Source organism: Crassostrea angulata, chromosome 7, assembly GCF_025612915.1.
Source record: "Crassostrea angulata isolate pt1a10 chromosome 7, ASM2561291v2, whole genome shotgun sequence".
Lineage (NCBI taxonomy): Eukaryota > Metazoa > Mollusca > Bivalvia > Ostreida > Ostreidae > Magallana > Magallana angulata.
Genome location: NC_069117.1, coordinates 50932089 through 50955006, shown reverse-complemented (window position 1 = coordinate 50955006; position 22918 = coordinate 50932089). Strand labels below are relative to the sequence as shown.

Sequence of the window (22918 nt, the reverse complement as noted above, 5' to 3'; positions counted from 1 at the left end):
TCAGAGTATCTATGAACCTAAACATGAACGCCCAATATATAAGGCATAACTCAAATATGTTAAATTTTACAGTGTTATCCTTTTACATATTAAAAAGTATTTGTCAGAGAAACGCAAATATATAGCCCAGATATCAAGTGAACATTCAATTCTAAATATAAGTATTCACTAACAAATATTAACACCCCCACGAAAAAAAAATATTCATCATTAAAATTAAATAAAATAGGAAAACTGGAAACCCTCAGTTTTTCTGAAGAAAAACTGTTTAAAAAACACACATACACAATTTAAATCAAAGTACTGAAGAACTGACAGGAGTCAATTTTGTCGAGGTTTTTTTTTTATTTTAAAATCAATGATATGTTATTTTGCATGACAAGTACATGTAGTTTCTGATTTGAATTACGCACATTTTTATAATATGAATTTTCGGACTTTTTCGACAAGAATGTCGAGAAACCCCCATATGAATCATGTTAAATAATATTTAAAGATAAAATTAATTCAATCAGACTACGTATCAGTAATAGAAATATTTCTCGGAAATAGTAAGGATCCAAGCAATATTGAACTCTAGTCTCATTCAACCAAACGCTCGGCTGACAACGTAAATCTCCGACAAGGATTTACGGAGACAGCCGAGGGTCGAGTTGAACGAGACTACATTGAACTCTGGCGTAGGAATACATACGACTACAAAAAATATTTCAATTGTTCGTACCATTTAAAATCTGACTATTTTCAAGGTATTTATAAATAAGTTTCCATGAAAAACAATGCTTTAGCATACATTACACCGAATTTATCAATTATTTTCAAGAACTAAGTCTTGTCAGCAGCAATGATTTGTGCTGAGTTCCAAACACTGTTTCACTTTCGGTTTGTCTGAGTAACTGCATAGGAGAGTTGATTAAAATCAACTCCCAAAAATGATTTCAATTTTCGAATGTTATAAATTGAATCTAATCAGATTTTTAGAATTCGAACAATGCAATTAAGTTTTTTGGCATACACCCCAATATCATCGAATTTGAGTGGTTTAAAAAATCCGTACTGTAAAATCCAAGAAACATATGATTAATCCCAATTATGAGAATTCTGGACTCATTTTAGCGCTCTGATGTTGGAAAAGCTTGCTTATGTTTTGTTTTTGTTTTTTCGCGGGGAAAGGTGTCAATGATAGACTTGGCCCAGATTTAAACCAGAACTCATAAATATTGTAGGACTATCATTTTACTGTCGTTGAAATTTGGATGGATGTAAAAAAGCGACTACATAACAAGAGGTCAATTGGCCTTAACGGTCACCTGAGTAGCTAATAACCCATACACAAACTTGTCGAGGAGTCTCATATATGCATTTAATTAGTAAGGTTTCATTCTTGAGTAGAAAAATTATAAATTTGTAGTGACGACCACCTCCCTGCCTGAAATCTTTCAAAAAGAATTGTAAAACCAATAATTTTGGCGAAAAACTAAAAGATCTGGTCTACAAAATCATGAATTTAGTTTTCCATTCAGGTGTGTGGGAGAAAAGAACATAATTTTTTAACATTATATGCATTAACACCTACACATCCATTTTGGCCCTGCCCTAGAGTCAAACCCATACTCCAGGGGACATGAAAATGAAAATTTCAGTAGAGGACTTCCTGGTAAACAAAATTATAAAGTCAGTTTTTTATACAGATGTGTGAGAATAGATAAGAAATTTTTTAAACATTATATGCATTAAACTATATTGCCATATTGCCCCCCCCCCCCTCATGTCCTGAACCCCTGACCCAGGGGCCATGAATTTCACAATTCAGGTAGAAAAGAAAGTGGACATCATAACCATGTGTTCAGTTTTTTGCCCACATGTGTGGGAGAAGAGAAGAAGATTTTTTAAGATTTTAAACATTTTTACTATAAGGCCATGTTGGACCCACTCTAGAGCCTGAACTCCTAACAAAGGGGTCATGAATTTCACAATTTTGGTAGAGGGCTTCATGGACATCATAACCAGGCATTTAGTTTTGAACAAATATATATGGGGTAGAGAAGAAGATTTTCTAAGATTTAATACATGACCCAGGGGTCATGTATTTCACAATTTTGGTAAAGGGCTTCATGGACATCATAACTATGGAACCAGTTTTTTCCTCACATGTGTGGGAGTAGAGAAGAAAATTTTGAAAATTTGGCTTTTTTTTGCATATTTGGCCCCACATGTGGCGCCCCGGGGTTTGGTAGAGCATGAATTTCAAAATTTAGATTCCTCTTACCATAGAGATGCCTCACACCAAAAATGGTAACAATCATCCATGTAGTTTTGAAGAAGAAATTAAAAATGTAAAATTGTTAACGCACGACGACCGACGAAAACGGATAGCAATAGGTCACCCGAGTTTACTCAGGTGACCTAAAAAGAGTGAACCACAAACAAATATTCATACGCTAATAGGCCTACAGAAGTAATCAATACATTAAAGTTTGCAAGGCAACAAATAGATGAATTACAATGTCCTACGTGATGCCGGAACGATAAACGTTTAATATAAGCAGTACATGTCCCCTACCGGCAATTTTAAAACAATTCGCTTTTAATGTGCTATATATATCCAGAAAATAATCAGTGCCAGATTGTTTTTAAATGCCTACCTGGTTATTTATAAAAAAGAGTCGTTTAAAATTGATTTCTTTATGATTTGTTGATCAAGCTGAATAAACTCAAACATGATCTGCAGTTTCTCATTATAGAGCTTCAAATCATGATTCAAATAAATTCATCAAAATATAATGATGGTCGTACATACAAAGTATGGACAACGAAGTTCGGACAGAATGACTGGCATACAGAGACAAAGACAATAACCCCTACCTCCCTTCCCCGGTTTTCACTGGTAGGGGACTAATAATGCCAGTCAATCAGAATATCGGTCTCGATCACCATTTAGATATAATGTTCGCCCCATTTGGCGGTTTATAACAATGCAGATTTTCCATAAAATATCAATAATGTTTAGCGTAAACATACGAGGTTTTTGTCTAGTTTATCTATTTTTCTTCTTCTTCTTCTGCAATTTGAGAAAGTAAAGAATACCATTTAAAATATCATTGACAAGTAAAATGAGAAGAATTCCAATAATGACACACAATCCCACTATTCCTATTCTAGTTGAAGATTTTCGCTCATCCGGAGCACATATTTTCTTTCTTTGTGATGAAGATAGAGATGTTTTGGTGACAACTAAATCTTCTCTTATCTCGTGTAGTTTTTCTTGAAGCTCATCAACAGAGATATTGGTCGTAGATGAACAAATGCAACTACATTTCGACGATATCTCCTTTGTTTCATAAACTAATGTCGAAACATAGGTTGACTCTCTAGTCGCTATTGCATTGGGTATACACGGGAACTGCCCTGGGTCCGAAATAGTTGCCAAATCCGTCACCGTTTTGTTGAGGAAAACTAAAATTTAAACTTTGCAAAAGTGAGGACAGATGCCGCGTAGTGTAAAATTATCATTTACGGTATACCATATGTAACCTACACTTAATTTATTCTATGTATAAAGTTTCAAGATCTGCGGGTATTTTAATAGACTGACTCTAAATAAAGTACGTCTGCTGTTGAAAATTATTTCTTTAAAAATCAATTGTTAATACTAAAATATACTTTTTGCTGTATTGTAATGTGTATGGCAAGTATGTTATTTTGCACATTTTGTGTAAGAAAGACTTAATTCTTTTGGAAAGTTTTCAAGGAAGTCACCATTTAAATTATAGAAATTTTTGCATTTTTTAGACTAAAAGATGATTTACTTAAAGATTAAAGATTCCTACAAAAACTCTTCGAAAATAAATAAAAATTTTGAACGTATTTGAACGGTCAAAAATTAAAAAAAAATGGTTGAATGCTTTTCTAATAAATCTTTTTTTACCTCTCTAATGACGAACAATAGATGATTAATTTCTGTTAGCATATGTATAAGGTATTTTACACTTGTCAGATTTTCAAAACTTCATTTACAACAATCAGGTTTTCAAAACTTCATAAACTCAAATGACTGCCACATTTATCTATTAATAAATATGAAATCATTTAAAGAAAAATCAAAACCAAAATTGATTCAGAGTGTTAAATACGCTAAATATTTAATAAGTATGCTTTGGAAAGTAATGAGCAATAACCCTATAATTTGGCCACCTCAGATATTGTGGAAGTGCGTTGAAAAAGACATACCTTTATTGTATGTTCGTAGAAGAACTGTGGAGTTGATTGTAGAATTGACAAGTGTCACATTTTCTGGAACATTGTCCATATCTGTACATTCTGCGATACAAATCCCTGTTTCTCGATAGTAAGTAGCAGCAAAACAGAAAAAAATGCTAAAAGAATTTTCCGCACATTCTGTGTCAGTTACATTTCCCCAAGATTTTTGATACATGCCTCTCTCTACCACTTCTGATAGAGTATAACTTTCCACATCTAAGGAAATACGATGTTGGATATTTATGAACATGTTTCTTAAATTTTATTTTCTATATCATTTGAAATATAAAAGAATATATCATTAAAACTACATGTATTTGATGAAAACTGATATATCCAAGGAGAATTTATAATAAATACATTCAAAGATCTATTACTGTGGTTTCATCAATTTTCGTTGAATACCAATTTTCGTGGATTTCGTTGTTAAGTTGATCCACGAAATTTAATGTTCATTGAAGTGTAATTTTTATTAACATTTTCTATTGATAGGGTCATTTGCCACGAATTTACATATCCTTGAAAATGTGATTTTTACTTTATCCACGAAAATTGATACCCTTGAAAATTAATGAAACCACAGTATCAATTTTTCTTTTAAAATGCACAAAGAATATGAAAATGGGTTAATAATTTTGCAGATTAGTTGAACTGAATAAAATACTCAATTACTCATCAGATCCTGTAGTGAATGAAGATGTAAAGCGTTAGAGAATGAATGGAAATCTGTTGACGATATGATTGAGCTTGGAATGGGCAGATATATAAACAAGTTGATAACTAGTATGTGAGTAAAGTAGGTAACGATACTAGTGAAATAGTGACAAAAGACAGTTTAAACTCATTTTAATGATGACAGAAGAAAATGTTAAAAGTCAGTTAACGCCCTGTCACACCAAGCTGCGTCCCCACGGCGTGTTCACGGCGTTGTAAATTTCATGGAATCGCCGTAGGATCGCTAGAAAAATTCAGAAAAAATGTACAGTTTTATTTGAACATTTTACAAGTGGAGATGTCACGGCGTCCTGACGGCGACCGAGACGTTCTTACGGAGCTCCAACGGCGTGTAACTGTGTTTCCTCGGAGTTCTACTTGGCGATTAACTGCGCTCTTGCTGAGTCTCCGCATAGCACTTATGACGTGCTAGTTTTATCGCGCGTCCACAGCATGCTCTGCGCGCTGACTGCGTGCTCAAGACGTTCTTTACTTCTTGGTACGTTAATATTAATTTGTACAATTGTTTGGGAAACAAACAAGAATTTACAACTAGTAAATAAATGATGAAAAAATTGTTTTGATTTTATGAAAAGGTACATTGTAATTGAAACATAACTACTTCTAAACAATTTGTGAAGGACAAGGACAAAACACTTAGTAGTCAGGTCTACAAAAAAGATCCGTTATTAACGTTGTTAAAAACATAGAAAAGATGTGAAAACATCAGAATCAAATGGCATAAATTCCATCTACGTCCATTGTTAGGTCTTGGAATATTAGCAAATGCTATTTTTTACATAGTCATCTACATCCAGTTTGAAAATTATTACATCGCTTGCTATTGTACAACAGCCATTGTTCGAGTTTTCGTGGTCTTGAAGATAACGTACTAGAAACGCCGTGGGAGCGCGGTATAAACGCAAAAGAAACGACACGAGAGCGCGATGAACGCAGCAATAGCTCTTTGTGGTTGCTGTGTGAACGCAGCCATATGCCAAAAAACTTGTTCAAACGCTGTGGATGCGTAGTGAGAGCGCAGTGAGAGCACGATAGAGACGCAGTGAGATCCCAAAGGACTCCGTGAGGTCTCCGTGTAAGCGCAATTGACTTATCACCGCGTTTACACTGCGATTAGCTGCGTTCCTTGAGCGCGCCGACGGAGCTCTCGTGGCGCTGTTGGAGATCTTACGGCGCTGTCATGGCGACCTCACTACGCTTCAACGGCGTGTTTATCAGAACGTAGAGCCACGGCGCGTATTTGTGCATGTTCAAAGTGCGCGCTGTCGCATGGCGTTCTAAAATGTTCAAGGCGATCCCACCGCGACGGACGAAGATGCCGTTGCGTTGTTACGGCCCAGTAGGAGACTCTACTTCGTTTACCTTGGCGTTCTACATTATTTAGGGACGCAGTGGGATCGCCGTGAGAACGCAGCTCCGGTGTGACTGGGGTTTTACATAGAAACATCTGCAACACATTTAAAAATTTGTAAAAGAAATTTACCATTTGGAATTAATCCGTAATTTGCAAGGCATACAAATCCTAGGAAATTTTCTTCACAAGCTGCTGCATAAATTATGTTGGAATTTCCGGAGTAAGAATTTCCAGACATTTTTAAAACTGCACATTGTCTTTCATGAAAGAGCAATATTTTCTTCTTCACATTTATCATTCATTGCTGGGTACCAGAAATTGCTATTCGCATGCTTAATCATTCCTATCCAAACATCCTCAGAGGCAGGCCTATTAGAATATTTACCAAATTGACCAAAGCTCAAAACAAGCAAAATCTATGTAATATATTCACCAACATTTCTAAAATGTCATTTAAATGTGCTCAAACGTTAAAAACACACGTATTTTTTTTTCGTACAACACAGATTTATGAGTGTCCATTAACAGAAAATCATTTTTTGAGTGTCCATAATAGCAAATCAATGGCAGATCTTTTATATATGATCTATCAAAGTTGCTTTATGATATTTAGAAAATATATCTAAATCTTACCACCCTTTCCTCTCGGCTTTAACTTTTATATACCAATTGACAGCGTCCCATGAGTTAAATTGCAAAGTCATTCCAATAGAACTGCATACACTTTTAGCGTCTAACCATGTTTTGTGTTCCGAGTGCACAGTAAAAACATTCTGTCTAAGTCGGCCCATATAAGCTAAAAAATGAAATGTACTTTAGATATTCGAGATCAACTAACGAAAGTTTCATTTATTCTGACTTTAATTCAACAATGCCGTTAATTAACTTATATAACTTATATCTTACCTGGTTTATTGATTTCGTGGTGAAAACCGCAAACAGTAGCTTAAATGCAAGGTAAACACATGTAAGTATTGAAAACATATGCATGCTGTAAGAATATCATTTTAAAACAACTTGAAAAAAAGAGTAAACATACTCACTGTATCTATACCACACCGTAACAGTACACAGAAGAATAATCGTAGAACCTTTCGGCAAAGACATGATTTTTAATTGATTGGGAAAAGAAATGTCTCACTGTAATGTATTTTTTGTCATGACGTAGAAATACATTAACACTCAAATTCTTCTTTTTTTTAAAAATACGAATAAGTCGAATCAAACCGGTTGTTCTGTTGCGGCTTTCAATTTGATACATACCTCGTAATCCCACGTTATTTTAAATATGAGAGATGTCACGAACATTTTTTTATCCATTACCTTGACTTCCTTCCGCACAAACAAAAAACACATTAGCTTTGCGTTGATACAAATAAACCTAATAAATTTTTCTTGGACAACTACCAACGGATATTGATGAAACCATAGAAAAAACAGTGTTAGTTTATCAAAGTTTAGCATTTAAGAGAAAACATACAAATACTATAACACGATATTGCGAGCACATTGAATTTTATTGACATCATGTAAAAACATATATCGAATAAATGTAAATACATGTATTGAAAAAAAAATTGAATGAAAAACCCATAATTGTATCAAGATTTTCTAGATAAAAAGATAACATAGATAACATACAAATACTATAAAACGATATTGCAAGGACACAGAATTAAATTGACATACAAATACTATAAAACGTATTGGAAGCATACAGAATTAAATTGACATACAAATACTTATATTTACATTCCACATATTTTATGCTTGTAAAGTGTGTTGAAAGCTACGGTAGTTATAACACTGTAATGCACACAATGGTAATGGTACTCAAAGGTTAAAATGACGAGATTTATTATGACGTCACAAACGTTGAACGCTGTAAACTGCAACGTCACAAGCGAAATTCAAAGTTCAAGCTTGTGACAGTTACTGTAGCTCTTCCATTAATATGAACTTACCCTTAGGATAAGACGGGAATTTTAAGGTATATATCACATTTGCAGACAAGGTATGAAGTTAAAAAAATGTAAATATATAAGCTTTAAATCATGATTTTTTGAAGTATACAGTTTCATAACTGCAGCTATATGTGCATACGACTTTTCAGAACGCGTAACGCGCGTTACTCAATTTTTTATGCACACACCGCTGCAGTTATGAGACTGAATACTTAAAAAAAATCATGACTCAATGCTATATAAAACAATATTGCAAGCACGCAGAATTAAATGAACATACAAATACTATAAAACTATATTGCAAGCGCACAGAATTAAATTGACGTCATGTATGAACATGTTTTAAAGTAAATGTATATTATACATTTGATTTCGAAAAGCTTTCTGGAAAACAAGCTCACTTTGAGATTTAAAAATGCTATATTTCTCATACACAAATGTCTTATTAAAACTGATAAATCTATTTAGATCTAATTAAATCTTCAACAAAGGTAAGTATATATAAACACGTATTTGCCAGCAGTGAAAGTAAATAAGAAAAATCAAAACCATTAAGGTTAAACTTTTAACAGCATGATTGACGCCCCGTCTTCTTATTCAAACAATACAATGACCTACATCGCCGTAATTGAGAAGTCAGGAGATATCGCACTGAAGTATACAATTTATGTGAATTGATATTATGTTTATAAACAAATAACGCTGACAACATTTTTAAATCTTTCCATATAGACTATGAAAAATTAACGATTTCAAAGTATGCCATTTATTTCCGAAATCATTACACGGTTTTTATGCGATTTTAAAAGCAAAAAATTACAATGCCACGAAATCCTTTTTTTGTGTCAAAAATGCATCTATTTATCAAGCCTGTTGTCTTTCTACTACGGAAAGGTCCGATGCAATTTTGTTAAAACGACAGAGGAATAATTTGGTCTTGACTGTTATTTTAATCTGATTTTAGAAAGCTTTTACCAGGCATATTGATACTGATAAAATGAGTATACTGTCCATTCGTCAGATTTGTGTTCCGTGTCAGGCATTGTGGGAGGGGGTATTACACCATATTCAAAGATTATGCTAGTGTATTCGTACATCTATTCTGAAATCACAAAAGTTTAATTTTTCATATTCCATTGCCGTTACACAATACTGATTCTCAGCGGAGATCTTAATGATCAGTTATTTATTTTCTCATAAATAGAAAAATACTTCATTTGCATGTTTTCCCGGACAAAAATTGATGGTCACATGATTGTGTTTTATTGTGGTTTTATAAAAACTAGTAAGTACATGTTCGTTGATATAAGGTTAAAGTAAATTTTATATTGAAGTATAGCGTTAATCATATTACACAGATAAATGTATTTAATTTACGTGTTGCATAGCTACAATTTCATGGGTCTAATGTAGATGACCGTAAAGTTTGTTCGATTGATCATTGCTGGCACATTTAGTCTATTGTAATTACCTTTATATTTTGATACACAATTACTGGTTAAAATTGATGTCGTAGAAGTGCCACATACACTGAGCTACATTTTCAAAATCCAACATCTTATCGAGTAGGTGCAGTGCAATTTCCTTTCTCTTTTCGTCTATATAAAACGAATTGCAGTACAGTTTCTTTCAATATTTGCCCTTAAACTCAAAAGTTGTTTCTATCTCATGAAAATACACATATATTAATTTGAAAATGTGTGTATATATAAAGAACCAAGTTATACACTTTACATTGTTTCAAAAAATAATTGTGACTTCAATATTTTTGCACACTTTGAAGATTTAGTCATTAATGCTGAAAAATGCTACATTTTCTCATAGTTTTTTAAAGAGGAAAGTATGGATCCGCAGCAGTCGCCCACCACGAAATGAATATATTTTAGGTGATATGACATGATAAAGTTATAATGTAAGTATCATCGTAGGGGACAGCTGCGGACATTTTTTTCTATTTTAAATAAAAACTACTGTGGGTTGGCTGACGTTACAATAGAATTCGACGTAAAGAATTGACTGTCCTAGCAAACTCATACATTTCTTTTAAATATAACAAATGATCTTTAAAAACATAAAATGAAATATTTCAAAAAGCTTAATTGCAGTTTATATACAAACATTTATAATTATCAAGACGTGACATACATTGTCGCATTTAGTTCAATAGGGTATGAGTGTGCGTTGGAACTCTTTCATCTAAAATCATGTTTAGGCAAGTACATTGTAATTAAATTTAACTTCGCTCGTTTTTTAATTATAAATTCCGTATTTTCAAAAACCTATTTACTATTAAAATTATTTTGATTTTAGCTTGTTATCGTATAGTTACGATTACAAACTTATTAATATGTCAATAGTTGTATGGTTATTATTTTGCATTGAATGATTGACTCATTGAGTTTCATGAAAAGAAAAGTAGCCAAGTTTCTTCTCTTCTCAACCTTATATTAATTGCATTTATGCATTTGAAAACATTCATAATAATGTTAACCAGATTTGCATATTCTAATATGTATTAATCAGCTAGTCTTGTCAACCAGCGCATTTTCATTTTTGGTTCTCGGATGTAAGAAATTGATGACGTCGGGCTAACGTCGTGATAAAAATATAGGTTTTTGTAAAATGTTTTAAATCTTTAAGGTCAAGATCTAGTAAATGATTTGGTGCTAGAACCATTATGACGTCATAACTGATTTGAAGAATTTTTTCCCGTACTTTACGGCTTTATAGGAATTATGTAGAAAATTAAAGAATTTCTTGACATTCTATGTTAAATCATGGGAAAAGTAATCCCGATACCTATATTCAATTTGACATCATTCTAGAGAGGAGGTCAAGTGCTTGTTTATTCCGTTTTGGGGGAGACTGTAGGCATTCTAGATATATTTTATTAGTCAAAAATGGACAAAACTCCAAACTTTTTCTTCAATTCCTTCATATTTCATTGAAAATGACAGTTTAAAACATGATTTCTTCATTGTGTTTACCAAATATTTTAGCCCTGGTACACCCTATCAAACAAAGCTATTTTTATGAAGCATCATTGAAAGAATTTGTATCTTAAATTTTATGAACCTGTAGGCACCTTTCATTTACTAGATCTTGACCTTAAAGTTGTTTTGCGAAAAATTGGCCAAGAACACATATTGATTATTTTTTAAAAACTGATTCAAAATAATCTCTTCTGTTATTGTGTTGAGTAAAATTTAATTCTTCTAGATCGTTTAAAAGTTTGGAGCCTAGTTTTGAAATGCGGGTTTCGACTAAGATATGCATTTTACTATATATTTCATTGAAATGGCGTTGCATGATTTTATCAGCGACACTGTGTTTGAATCACGATAACATTATTACCACGCAGACGAATCTCAAATAAATTTTAGATATAAAACTCTGAAACCTATCAATCACGCGGACAAAATTTCAGGGTAGGTTTTCTCACAAGCAGTAAACCCGCGAGCTACCTTAAATATTCTTAGTTAATGTGTATTCTTATGTAAATAAATGTTACATTTCAGTATTTTGTGATATTTTCAATAATCACCCCAAAACAGGACAAATCATGACTGAAACTGTATCTAGCCCTTTGCTTGTAGAAATACAAATCATGTTTTAACACTCAAGGTACAAACTTACACGTGTCAGAAAAAAATAAGTTTATTCTTATGGAGAACATGGACGTATGAAGAATAATTAAGATATTAAAGGTAATTCAATGGGTCTGACCAATTGCTTTAATTTTATCTGTTTTTATGTTATTTATTATACCCACCTAAATTGAATTTATTAAATGTTTAAAGCATTTAATTAAAATGTATATTTTCGAAAGCTGAATGGTCTTTTGACCATATAAATCACCTGGAGTGTAAAGTTCACTTAAGGCAGTGTTGAAGGTGTTTAAGAGGTCTTAGACTCATAACCGTTACTTGAAGCGTGCTAAGTTCTGTCAAAATTTAGGCAGTCTACAGAGGTGATTTCAGCAATTATTACGTATTGTTTAGAATATTTAGAAGATAAATCATCAAACCCTTTGATTAAATTTAAACCTAGAAATTCAGCAGCCTTGAAATGATGCATTTGATCACATTCATCATCTAAATCAGATTATATATAATACGTGTCAAACCTGATATAATGGAGAGATTTGTTAATATTAATCGTTATGATTGATAGCATTCTTTTAAAGAGTATTCATGTACTAATATTAGATATGCGTTAGTTACTAAAATTGGTTATGAACAATTCTCATTGTTGAAGAGGTAATCAATTGAATAAATAATTACTTTAGCACCGTCCGATATGTCGCTCACCAATTCAAACTCATCACAAATTTTATAACGAAACTTTAAAAGTCACCCAGAGGAAATCTAAATTTAATTGCTAATTGATCAACATAAGCAATTCACTCTTGAAAAGCTGATTACAGTGTTTTAAAAACAGTTATTGATGGCTGAATCGTATGTAAAGATAATTTTATACATTTTGATAAGATATTTCTTATTCGTGTCTTAAGAAGTTTCACCGTAATAAATACAGCAATTATTACGTCGCCAGCGGTCAAAGCTATGATAGTCCCAACGATAACACACGTTCCCACAATTCCCATCGTAAATGATGATTGTCGCATGTCCGGTGCAGATGATAAAGAGGTTTTGGCGATTGTTAAATTCTTCTTTATCTGACTGATTTTTTGCTGAAGGAGGTCTGTTGATATGTTATACTCTGTCGTGCAAATACAAAGACATTGTGAGAACACTTCTGTAACACTATCCAATGTTGAGACACCGGCTGATCCACTGGTAGAATCAGTCAATGTTGAGGTGTCTGATAGACATGGAAACTGCCCTGTATCCATTAGAGGCAGATATGTCAATGTGTTGTTAATAAGAACTGAAATATGTTTTAAATAATATCATTCATAAGTAAACAATAAACGAATTATATTTTTGAGTTTTTATGCCATAATTGATTATTGGGTAAAATTACCTTTGTTGCTCGTACGTAAAAGAACAGTGGAGTTTATGAATGATTTAAGAATTGTCACATTGTCAGGAATGTTTTTCCATATTTGTACACTCCGCATTACATATATCTGTCTCTTGAAAGTACATCGCAGCATAACAATTGACGATGGAAAATGATTTTATTGCACAGTCTGTTATGTCTGATAAAGCTTAAATTTAAACGTTATGCATACAAAAGTTGTTTTATAGCTGATTGGATACAATTTTGTACATAAACACCAAATGAAGGAATTTTTCTCAGGTCAAGTATTCGTTAGGATTGCATACAAACAGTACCTTTTAGAACATCTCTGTAAGAAACTAGACAAACAAATCCCAGAGTCCTCCCTTCACAAGCTTCAGCATAAATTACATGGGGATTTCCCGAATAAGAAAGTCCTGACATGTTCAGGACAGCACATTGTCTCTCGTGAAAGAGTTGTCCGGGAAGTGTTATAATGATTTCTTCACACCCATCTTCCTTCACAATATACCATGAACTACTATTTGAGTGCTTTAGCATTCCTAGCCAAACGTCATCCGAAGTATTCCTGAAATTTTTAAATCCTCTTAACACCAATATTTTTATTTCTCGGAAAATACACTTTACTTGTTTTGATGTAACCGATATTATAATAATATACATATAATATATATATTAGTTTAAATTATATACACCGATGTATTGCTAATAGTTAAATGCGTTTGAATTCAAAGTTTGTAAAATATTAATCATAAAAGGATATATATTTATTATTGCTATGTGATTGTATTCCATACACCATTTGGCCTGCTGCCTATGGCTAAATATCCCAGAAATATGATTTAAAAACTAACCATCCCCTCCGTTCGGCTTTATCTTTATATACCAGTTGACATATTTCAACTTGCTGTTCTGCAAGGAGAATCCATTTGATTTGCAAACATTTCTAGCGTCTAACCATGTTTTTAGTTCTGAGTGCACGACATACGATTTCTGCCACCAAAAACCCAAGTATGCTGAAAGTTTTAAATGAAGATTTAAAGTAAATACATATAAAAAACGGAATTTAATCTTATACTTCCAGTGTGTTAATAATGCAACTTTATGCTATCTTACCATGCTTGGTTATTCCATTTCCACCGACCAAATGTAAAGCTAAAAACAGAGCATTTAAATAGTGAAATACTAACCCAAAACGTTCACAAATATAGAATACGGTAATCAAATGTAGGCAATAATCATACTACTGTCTTTATGAAGGATAATCAATATATTTAGTAAAACCACGTACATATTTTGCCGTAATTTTGGTTATAATTTGGCCATGAAATACTCCTATCTGTAATAGAATAAATTAGTTACTATATAGTTTGTCGAATTTTTATGGTCATTATCTCATGTTAAAGATGGCAAACACTCATTCAGGTTTATCAACATTATATGTTAATATGCCTTGTTTATTTCGATACTTACAATTTCTTTATCAAACGTGCATTTTGCACCACTTTATGCTATTATTTCATGTGCTTGACAAAAAATGGATTATAGACTTATTCATACCTTCTGCAATTTTGAACAGTAAACTCACGCCAATCATGTTTTACAAATTAAGGCAAAAGTTAACTACTTTGAAAGTAGTTAACTTAAATATCAAATCAGAAGCAAGATACAGATAATGAAATTGTTAATATTGTAAACAAAGCTGGAGACTTGTTATTGTTTACATATGTGTTGTATTGGTTTAAGTTTCGATCAAATGTTGCGTTTGTTTTAAAGATACTATTTATGAACACACTAAATCAGTTTATCTTGTTTGCCACAAGTCATTTTGTCAAAAAATAGCTATTACTTCACTTTACATCATTTGTAAAGAAATGATAGACTGGACGTTTGTTTTTGTTTTTTACATAGCAATGAATTTTAACGTATATATCTCTCTTGTAATCTAACATCTAACATTCACGTTTTGGTAAATCATTCAAAATGCATAGCTTAACTATTTATACACATAAAATTAAAGTTTTTTTTATTTCGAATCTTGTCTAGGTCCCTTATCAGTATATAAAAAAAGGTGATACATATGTCTGCGAGTTTCACGCAATTATTTATCTATTTATTTTTGACAAAGAAAGTCAAGAAAACAATAATTTTATTAAAGTTTGTGTTTTCTGCTGCAATAAAATTAATATACTAGTGTATTACAAACTCAATCCCTATCATGAGTATTATTAGCCATAGTGTTCAATGCCAATATAGGAGATTAAGATGGCAAATTGTATAAGGGTTCAAGGGCGCGCGGGCTCGATTGATTAATAATTCAATTTTAATATGTGAGAAAAAGGAACATTTTTACCAATTTTTTAAACATGGCGAAGCAAGTGAATAATTTCTAAAGGTCATTAAATTGTGTTTGCCATATATGTCTCCTCCCTAATTGGATAAAGTAAATTTGACTCTATTTTGAAACTAATTAAGTTACAAATGTGACATGTTCAACAATAAAAAAAATTATTGACCTCTTTTCGTTGAAAATTTAAATCAGTAATGTAGTTCGTGGGTTTGTTATGAATGCAGTTGTTGTGTTGAAGATTGAAAGAAAGTTTTCTATTGTCTACATGCTCTATACGTGATTAACCGGCGTATTAAGTATAGTTCTGGGTGATTTAAAATAGGTTCGCTACTAGACATTGCAGCATACCTTATTTTAATTAAGAATATACCTAAAGAATGGTCTAACGTTTACGATACGGTGCAAAATAAAACAACGAATCGGTGGATATTGTCAATATGTTGAGTCTGCTTTAATCGTATCTGGACTAAGGTACAAATCTTGATGGATAAACCCATTAATATGTTATGATTTTGGCTTTTTTGGCTAAGCTATTAAAGAAGAAGGTACCGGTTTACTCAAAACATGAGAAGAAATACACGATTCGATTTTTTTTAAACCAAGATAAACCAAAAGAAAGTTGTCAGTTTAAGGCTAATCCTCTGCTATTATTATTTCTTCCGCTATCACTTTTTAGTATCCTTTCTTGATAAGACAAACGCATTCAAATTACCGGTAAGTCGCTTGCAGTTTAGACCATAGAGTGGAAATACGAGTGGGATTACATCCGCCTCTCACTTTGAGAAATTCGTGCAATTTGTGCAACCAAAGAAAATCAACGCTGTAAGACATTAAAGAACAAATCTGCAAATATTTTCGTTCCTTCTGCTTGTCGCAAACTCGCTCTTACACTTTTTCAGTATTCTTTGTGCAAAATTAACCAACGTACAGACCCTGGCCATACATTGTCAGCTTTAACGGCAAAAAATGCGAAACCGCTTCTTCAGAACGTGCTTTGCTCTCAGTAACAGATCAGTGGACAAAAAAAAATCAATCACTTCTGAATTATCAAATAAATTTGTTTTTAGCAACTCGGATCGTATTTTGAAAAAATATCCCGTTTTCGGTGAAAAGGTCAAAGCCTGAAACATAATTAGTACGTACAAAGAATTGAAGCTAGCGATTTTTTCTACTGATGCAAATAAGTTTAAGCATTTTAATATAAGGAAAAATAAATCTCTGCTCCTAATAGTGTTGACTTTGTTTCAAAATCAATAAAACATCTACTGGATATCGGCTATATGAAAAAAAACAACCTTTTAGCAAGTTTATTGTTACTCACAAAAATTAATAAGTAAATTATCAACTGCTTTCAATTTTAATGTTATCCACATTCCTTTCAATTACTATACTTATAAAACGCTTGAACAAAAAAAAAAAAACTATAGAGTTGATATAACAAATTATGTTTTTATTTACATTTTGAAAGGTCATAATTGTTGTGTTAATACAAAATGTTTTAATGTTTAATGGCGGAATCATATTTTTATTTTTGTTTAAAAATATTCGTATTTCATCAATAAAGCCATGAGGTATTTTCACAACAATCGGAAAGTATAGCTTATGGATGGTCATAACAAAATAGATGACAAAGAGAAGAGATGGTGTCCGTTTCAAAATTAATAGTTATTTTCCTAGGCTTCACTTAATAAAGTGATGCCCAGGAAACAACAACAATAAGAAAACTATTCTCGTTTAACTTTTTAAATATTATATTCAATTTGAATAACAAGACAAGTTTTCATTTTTTCAAATTTAGATTTTTTGTTCATTATCATTAAGTTTGCATATCTTTGTTAATAAGAGACTAGACCATCCATTTAACATAAAACAATTGCGTTAATAAAAAATAATGAGATTTTTTTTACAATAATATTGTGGTTTTATTGCCATTTAAAACAATTGTTTGTAATATATCTAATGATAATGAACCCAGCGTAGAACAAGTCACTTGCAATCAAAGCAAACAGTGTTCCTATGATGATAAACATTCCCACAACTCCCATTCCGGCAGATGATTGTCGCTCATCTGGTGCAGACGTTTTTCTCCTCAGTGAGGATGAAAGAGAGGTTTTGTTGACCGTTAAACTCTTTTTTATCTGACTTATTTTCTGTTGAAGACCCTCTTTGGTGATATTGGAAACCGTTGTACAAATACAAAGACAATGTGAAACTACTGGTCCTGTGGTATAAACTGATGTGGACATAGAGCTAGACAATGGTGTGGATTCGATCTTTGATGAGGTCTCGTATACACAAGGAAACTGATCTGGATCTGTTATAGGTGGCAAATTGGTCACATCGTTGTTGATAATTACTGAAAATTTTTAAAACAGTAAATAGGATATAAGTGATCTGTTTGATTTTATAAAGTGCTTTACACTGGTTTACGGGCAGACATACCTCTATTGTAAGAACGAAGAAGAATTGTGGAATTTATTACAGAATTAATCAGTGTCACATTTTCTGGAACGTTCAGAACATTTGTGCATTCTGCATTGCATATTCTTGTTTCTGGGTAGTATTTCGAGGCAAAACAAAAAAATTTTGAAAACGAATTAATTGCACATTCTGTGATGTTAACGTTGTTCCAAGATTCTCTATATGTGCCTGTTTCCACAAGGTCTGACATCGGATACATCTCCACATCTAGATATTTAAAAACAATAAATAAGCAAATATTTCATATAACCAAGACCAAAAACAACCGTTTCAAGTCTATTATCTAAATTGCGATTAAATTTTGTGCAGTTCTATCCGCAATTATAACTTGAACTGACTCTGACTCTGTAGATTATTTCTGGTATCGTTAATGGCGTAAAAAGATCAGTACAACATTAGAGTCGGTGCAATTTGTTTAAGGCGCTTTTAATAAAAGGAAGCTGAGTTATTGACGTTTGAAATAGTTTTAATGTCTCTGTCAGTTTTCTATCTTTACTTAAAGTGATACGGCTACATTATTATAATATATTATAATATTTCATATATATCGAGGTCTAGCGCAAAGGTTATGGTGATGAATTAAAGGAAAGTAACTCGTTATTTGGAGACTGACTAAGCTTGCCATAAACACGTATTATTGATAGAAATGAGCGGATGCATAGTTGTTAGACAGACATTAGATTTTTGTGAATATTATCGGCATTATGGATAGTATGTTCAACTTGCCATTTGGAACCGTTCCGTATTGTCCAAGACAAGCAAATCCAAAAGCATTTCCCTCACAGTTATCCGCATAGAGTATGTTGGACTTTGTAGCAGAAGACATGTTCAGTACTGCACATTGCCTCTCGTAAAAAAGTTGTCCGGGTATAACTATATTCGCTTCTTCACAATGATTTTTTCTGCATTCATACCACAAACTGCTGTTTGGATGCTTTATGAGCCCTAACCAAACGTCCTCAGAAGCATTCCTATTAAAACAAATTACCATAAAATCTGGACGTATTCCCGTACATGCTTTTTTCTATGATTAATGGAAATACTCTCACAAGACAATTTTTAAAAGTGGTTGTACGTTTTATGAGTTGATATACATAAACTATCATATGCAGATGATTGAATAAAATCGGTTCGTACCTTAATATTACTTCACCATAGAATTAGTTGAAGTGAGATTGTACATCAGATTATTTTAAAAATCTTTTACATCTTTTCATAGCAAAGTTATTTACAAAGTGGCTTTCAGTAAATTTTGTCATTCAGCATTAGGACTGGAAAAACTTTAAAGGGTGATTGTTTGCAGCAGCAGTTTTGACAAAATACGTGTCCTAATATCGCCTACAAATCCATAAATAATGACTTCAAAATTTGACTGGTCGATATTAAAACAATTTTGAATGCAAAATTAGATAAATAAAAAAGACTAAGTAGTAAAGTTTAGCTATAAGGTTAATTGTTTTGCCTTGGACTAGAATGCCTTGACGCCATTGGATGAATCGCGTCACCTGATTGCCTTAAAAATTTCTTTACACGACAAGCGTCAAAATTTATACGGCAACATGGCGGACGTAACGTTATTTGAGCTAATGTTTTACACAAACGTTCAACCATACCCTTAATTTTTAAGCCCCAAAATAGTTAGAGTGACCCCCCTTTGCCCGTGACGTAATAAAACGATCGTACATGTATATATATACAATGGCATCCAGGTTTGCACAGACGACTGACGAGAAAGGTACAAAATTAGAGAATAAGCCTATGAATTTAATTGTTATATATTATCTTTTGTTGTTTACATATCAACCTTTAGGTCCTCGACAAAAGAAAACACTTATTAGGTTTGTTACTGACTGTTTACAGAAATTTGTGGTGTAGGTAAAGTCCATAGAAGGCTCGGCTCCGCCTCGCCTTCTATGGACTTTACCGACCCCACAAATTTCTGTAAACAGTCAGTAGCAAACCGAATAAGTAATATTATATGCCATGTAAAACTGCTTATGTTAGTAATTGTAAATATAATTATATAAAAAGTAGATGTGAAAATTGTTATCAAACAAACGATGTAAAACACTTGCTATTCTAATGTGACTACGAAATAAAAATAGAAAAATACACACTCACACTCCATATCATATATTCATTGTTATCAATTGGTATCGAAAGGAAAACGAGGTTCATATTACATGACTTAAACGTTTTAAAATAAAATGATAAGAGTAATATATGATTCGTGTTTAGAAGAAAAAAAAATAAGTATCATGAGTTCTAAAATTAATGATCCCAAACTCACCAACCCTTCCTTTCTGCTTTAATTATAATGTATTGATTGATAGTCTTCCACTTGTTGAATTGCATGGCGAATCCGTTGGTTTTACAGACATTTCTGGCATCTAACCAAGACTTTCGTTCTGAATGCACTATGTAATTATTTTGCCAAATCTGTCCCATATAAACTGAAAAAAATAACTGATTAAGATGTTTTTAAACGAGAGTTACGTACTAACTAGTGTACTTCTGTTCCATTGATAATATAAATAATTCCCGCATTATATCATCTATATGTTTACTACGGTTCTTTTTTCTTTCTTACCTTCCCTGGTTATTTCGTAGCTCGACACTTCAGTCAAAGCTAAAACACAAGATAGCAATAAAAAGTGCTAATTTGCAACAAAAAATAATAATTAATCGTTCTTCATTTGTTATTTCTTAATCAAATGTTGTAACTTGATATTAACTCACATTTTCTATAAAGAAATATTCCGACACACAAAACAACCTTTGAGAATTTCCCCGAAATCATGTTGCATTATTGGTAATCCCGTCTATTTTGTTACTGAAAAATATGAAGAATAAGTTGGTCAAATGGATCATGAAATTGATTGTTACTGTTCTATTTAAATAATCAATAAAATGGTAAATTTTAGCTGTTCAACTGCATCTTGTAATTTGCTAATTTTCACTGATGTCCAGAAAGACTGGCCTTTTGTAAATGGTCTTTTCATGCTTAACTCCACATATACATGTATCAATAGATCTGACAAAGCATTTTGTAAAGCATGTATATAAACAGCAACAAATGCGCATCCCCTTTCACTACTTGGATGATCTTCTTGATATTTTTTAACGTTAGAAAAAAAACCTCCCTTTTAAATTTGTCATCAAAAAAGTATATATCAGCTTCAGAATGCTTTGAAAAAATCAATGCAGAATAGATTTTTCTTTATAGATTTTGCCACTAAAGGGTCATGGCCATTTGGACATTTTGAAATCATTTAGAATTAATGGGAGGAAAACGAGATAAGTTATCCTTGGTATGTAGCCGTTCATTTAAAAGAATTAATGTTGCATGGTCCGATTTTTTTTTACAATAGCAGTATAAAATAATTTCTGATACAAACCAATTATCTTAGAAAGTTATAAACTTTTGCCTATTTGCATTTTTTTGCTTTTTTGCGACCTCTTTAAAATCTCAAAATATTGAATACGCAGAAATAATATCATGCAATCGCAAAAAATCGCTTTTATAATAGGTACGAGAATATATATATTCGGGCTTTATTGGATTTGATCACGCCCCGACCGAAATTATCACCTTATAATATTCAAAGAATGATTCCCTATTCCTTATTTAAAATCACTCGTGCTTCAAAATAATATAGAAAAAAATGTATTTCAACACAGATATCACTTTTTTGAAAATTGACGTTAAACAGTTTCATTAATTATTTCTATTTCTCTTTTCAGATTAATTATTATATTAAAATAATAAGTTTACCATTTATAAAAGATATTTATTCTCGGACGATCACGTACTATTTTATCATCCATAAGCAGTCTGAGTAAAGTCCATCAGCACAAAACATCCATCCATTAGTACCAATCAACACTCTTTAAATTGATCCTTTGAATTTATCACCCTATACTAAAACCATCACAATAGACAAATGCATACATTTATTGATGAGTTGGCATTACATAGAACTCAATTATAGAATCGATAACTGAAGCTAATTGTTGTAGATGAACATTATTGTCAAACATCGGTAGCTTCGTAAAATGTATAGGATAATTCTACAAGATATTTAAATGATTATTATGATGAATTACATCAACCGTATCACCTAATTACTGTTGTTCGAAATAGTGTACTTGAAAACTCACAGAGTTTAAATTTTCTTAGTAAAATTTTGGCCAATACATGTTAAACAAAAGATAATGACAAAATGTGGTGGTAACGAGCGGTTTTCAAAATGAAAAGTCAAAAAGAAAAATACAAAACAAGAGCAGAGCAAACACGGACCTTTACAAAAATTAAAATATAGAGTTCATGTAGGATGAGGTGCCATGAAAAACTGGGCATAAAAAAGATATATAAGCTAAATCGCCAAAATAATAATAATTGCTATGTCACACATCATTACATGTATAGTTATCTTGTATGTGATAACGTGTATAACAATATTTTAAAAAGATTGATAAATTTCTTTCAATCCCAAATGTATTTTTTATACAATGAAAATATGTTCAAATCGAATCAAAGATTTAAAAAAAAAGTGTGATTTAAATGTTTGTGTTCCAACATTTTACTTAGCACATCAACTTTCAGCATATAAGCTACAATGTGTAACTTGTGAGTGCTAGTACAGACTGAAAATTAGTTCTTTTCAGATTATCATTTCTTTTTAGATACAAGATATACGTCCGAGAATAGACTATATTAGTAATATAATCAAATTTCTACCCATATTCTACATTATGAAAAAAAAACTACATGATTTCATCAAGATG

At 32.1% G+C, this 22918-nt stretch overlaps 1 protein-coding gene and 2 pseudogenes across 2 annotated transcripts; all 3 read right to left on the bottom strand.

Moving 5' to 3' along the window:
* Positions 1-2966: 2966 nt before the first annotated feature.
* On the bottom strand, positions 2967-7288 carry LOC128192240 (uncharacterized; annotated as a pseudogene).
* A 5145-nt stretch (positions 7289-12433) lies between these two features.
* On the bottom strand, positions 12434-14896 carry LOC128191394 (uncharacterized; annotated as a pseudogene).
* Positions 14897-17107: 2211 nt separating this feature from the next.
* Positions 17108-22470, bottom strand: LOC128192230 (uncharacterized). Of its 2 annotated transcripts, none has more exons than XM_052864778.1 (7): positions 21906-22470; positions 20870-20963; positions 20721-20759; positions 20421-20583; positions 18857-19101; positions 18092-18337; positions 17108-18005 (listed from the first exon to the last, which is right to left on the bottom strand). In XM_052864778.1, exons 2-7 carry the CDS (start codon positions 20928-20930, stop codon positions 17572-17574), a joined length of 1188 nt encoding a protein of 395 aa, XP_052720738.1. In that variant the 5' UTR covers positions 20931-20963; positions 21906-22470; the 3' UTR covers positions 17108-17571. The 2 variants fall into 2 exon arrangements, with proteins under 2 accessions (XP_052720738.1, XP_052720737.1); XM_052864777.1 differs by having other exon boundaries at positions 21944-22470.
* Between the last annotated feature and the right edge of the window lie 448 nt (positions 22471-22918).

What these genes read in the sequence shown, in the direction of transcription:
- LOC128192230 (XM_052864778.1), bottom strand. Translation starts at nt 20,930, where the DNA reads ATGATTTCGGGGAAATTCTCAAAGGTTGTTTTGTGTGTCGGAATATTT. An exon ending in ATACGGAACGGTTCCAAATG is followed by an intron (nt 18,338 to 18,856) that starts GCAAGTTGAACA and finishes TTAAATATCTAG; the next exon opens with ATGTGGAGATGTATCCGATG. An exon ending in TCTTCGTTCTTACAATAGAG is followed by an intron (nt 18,006 to 18,091) that starts GTATGTCTGCCC and finishes AAAAATTTTCAG; the next exon opens with TAATTATCAACAACGATGTG.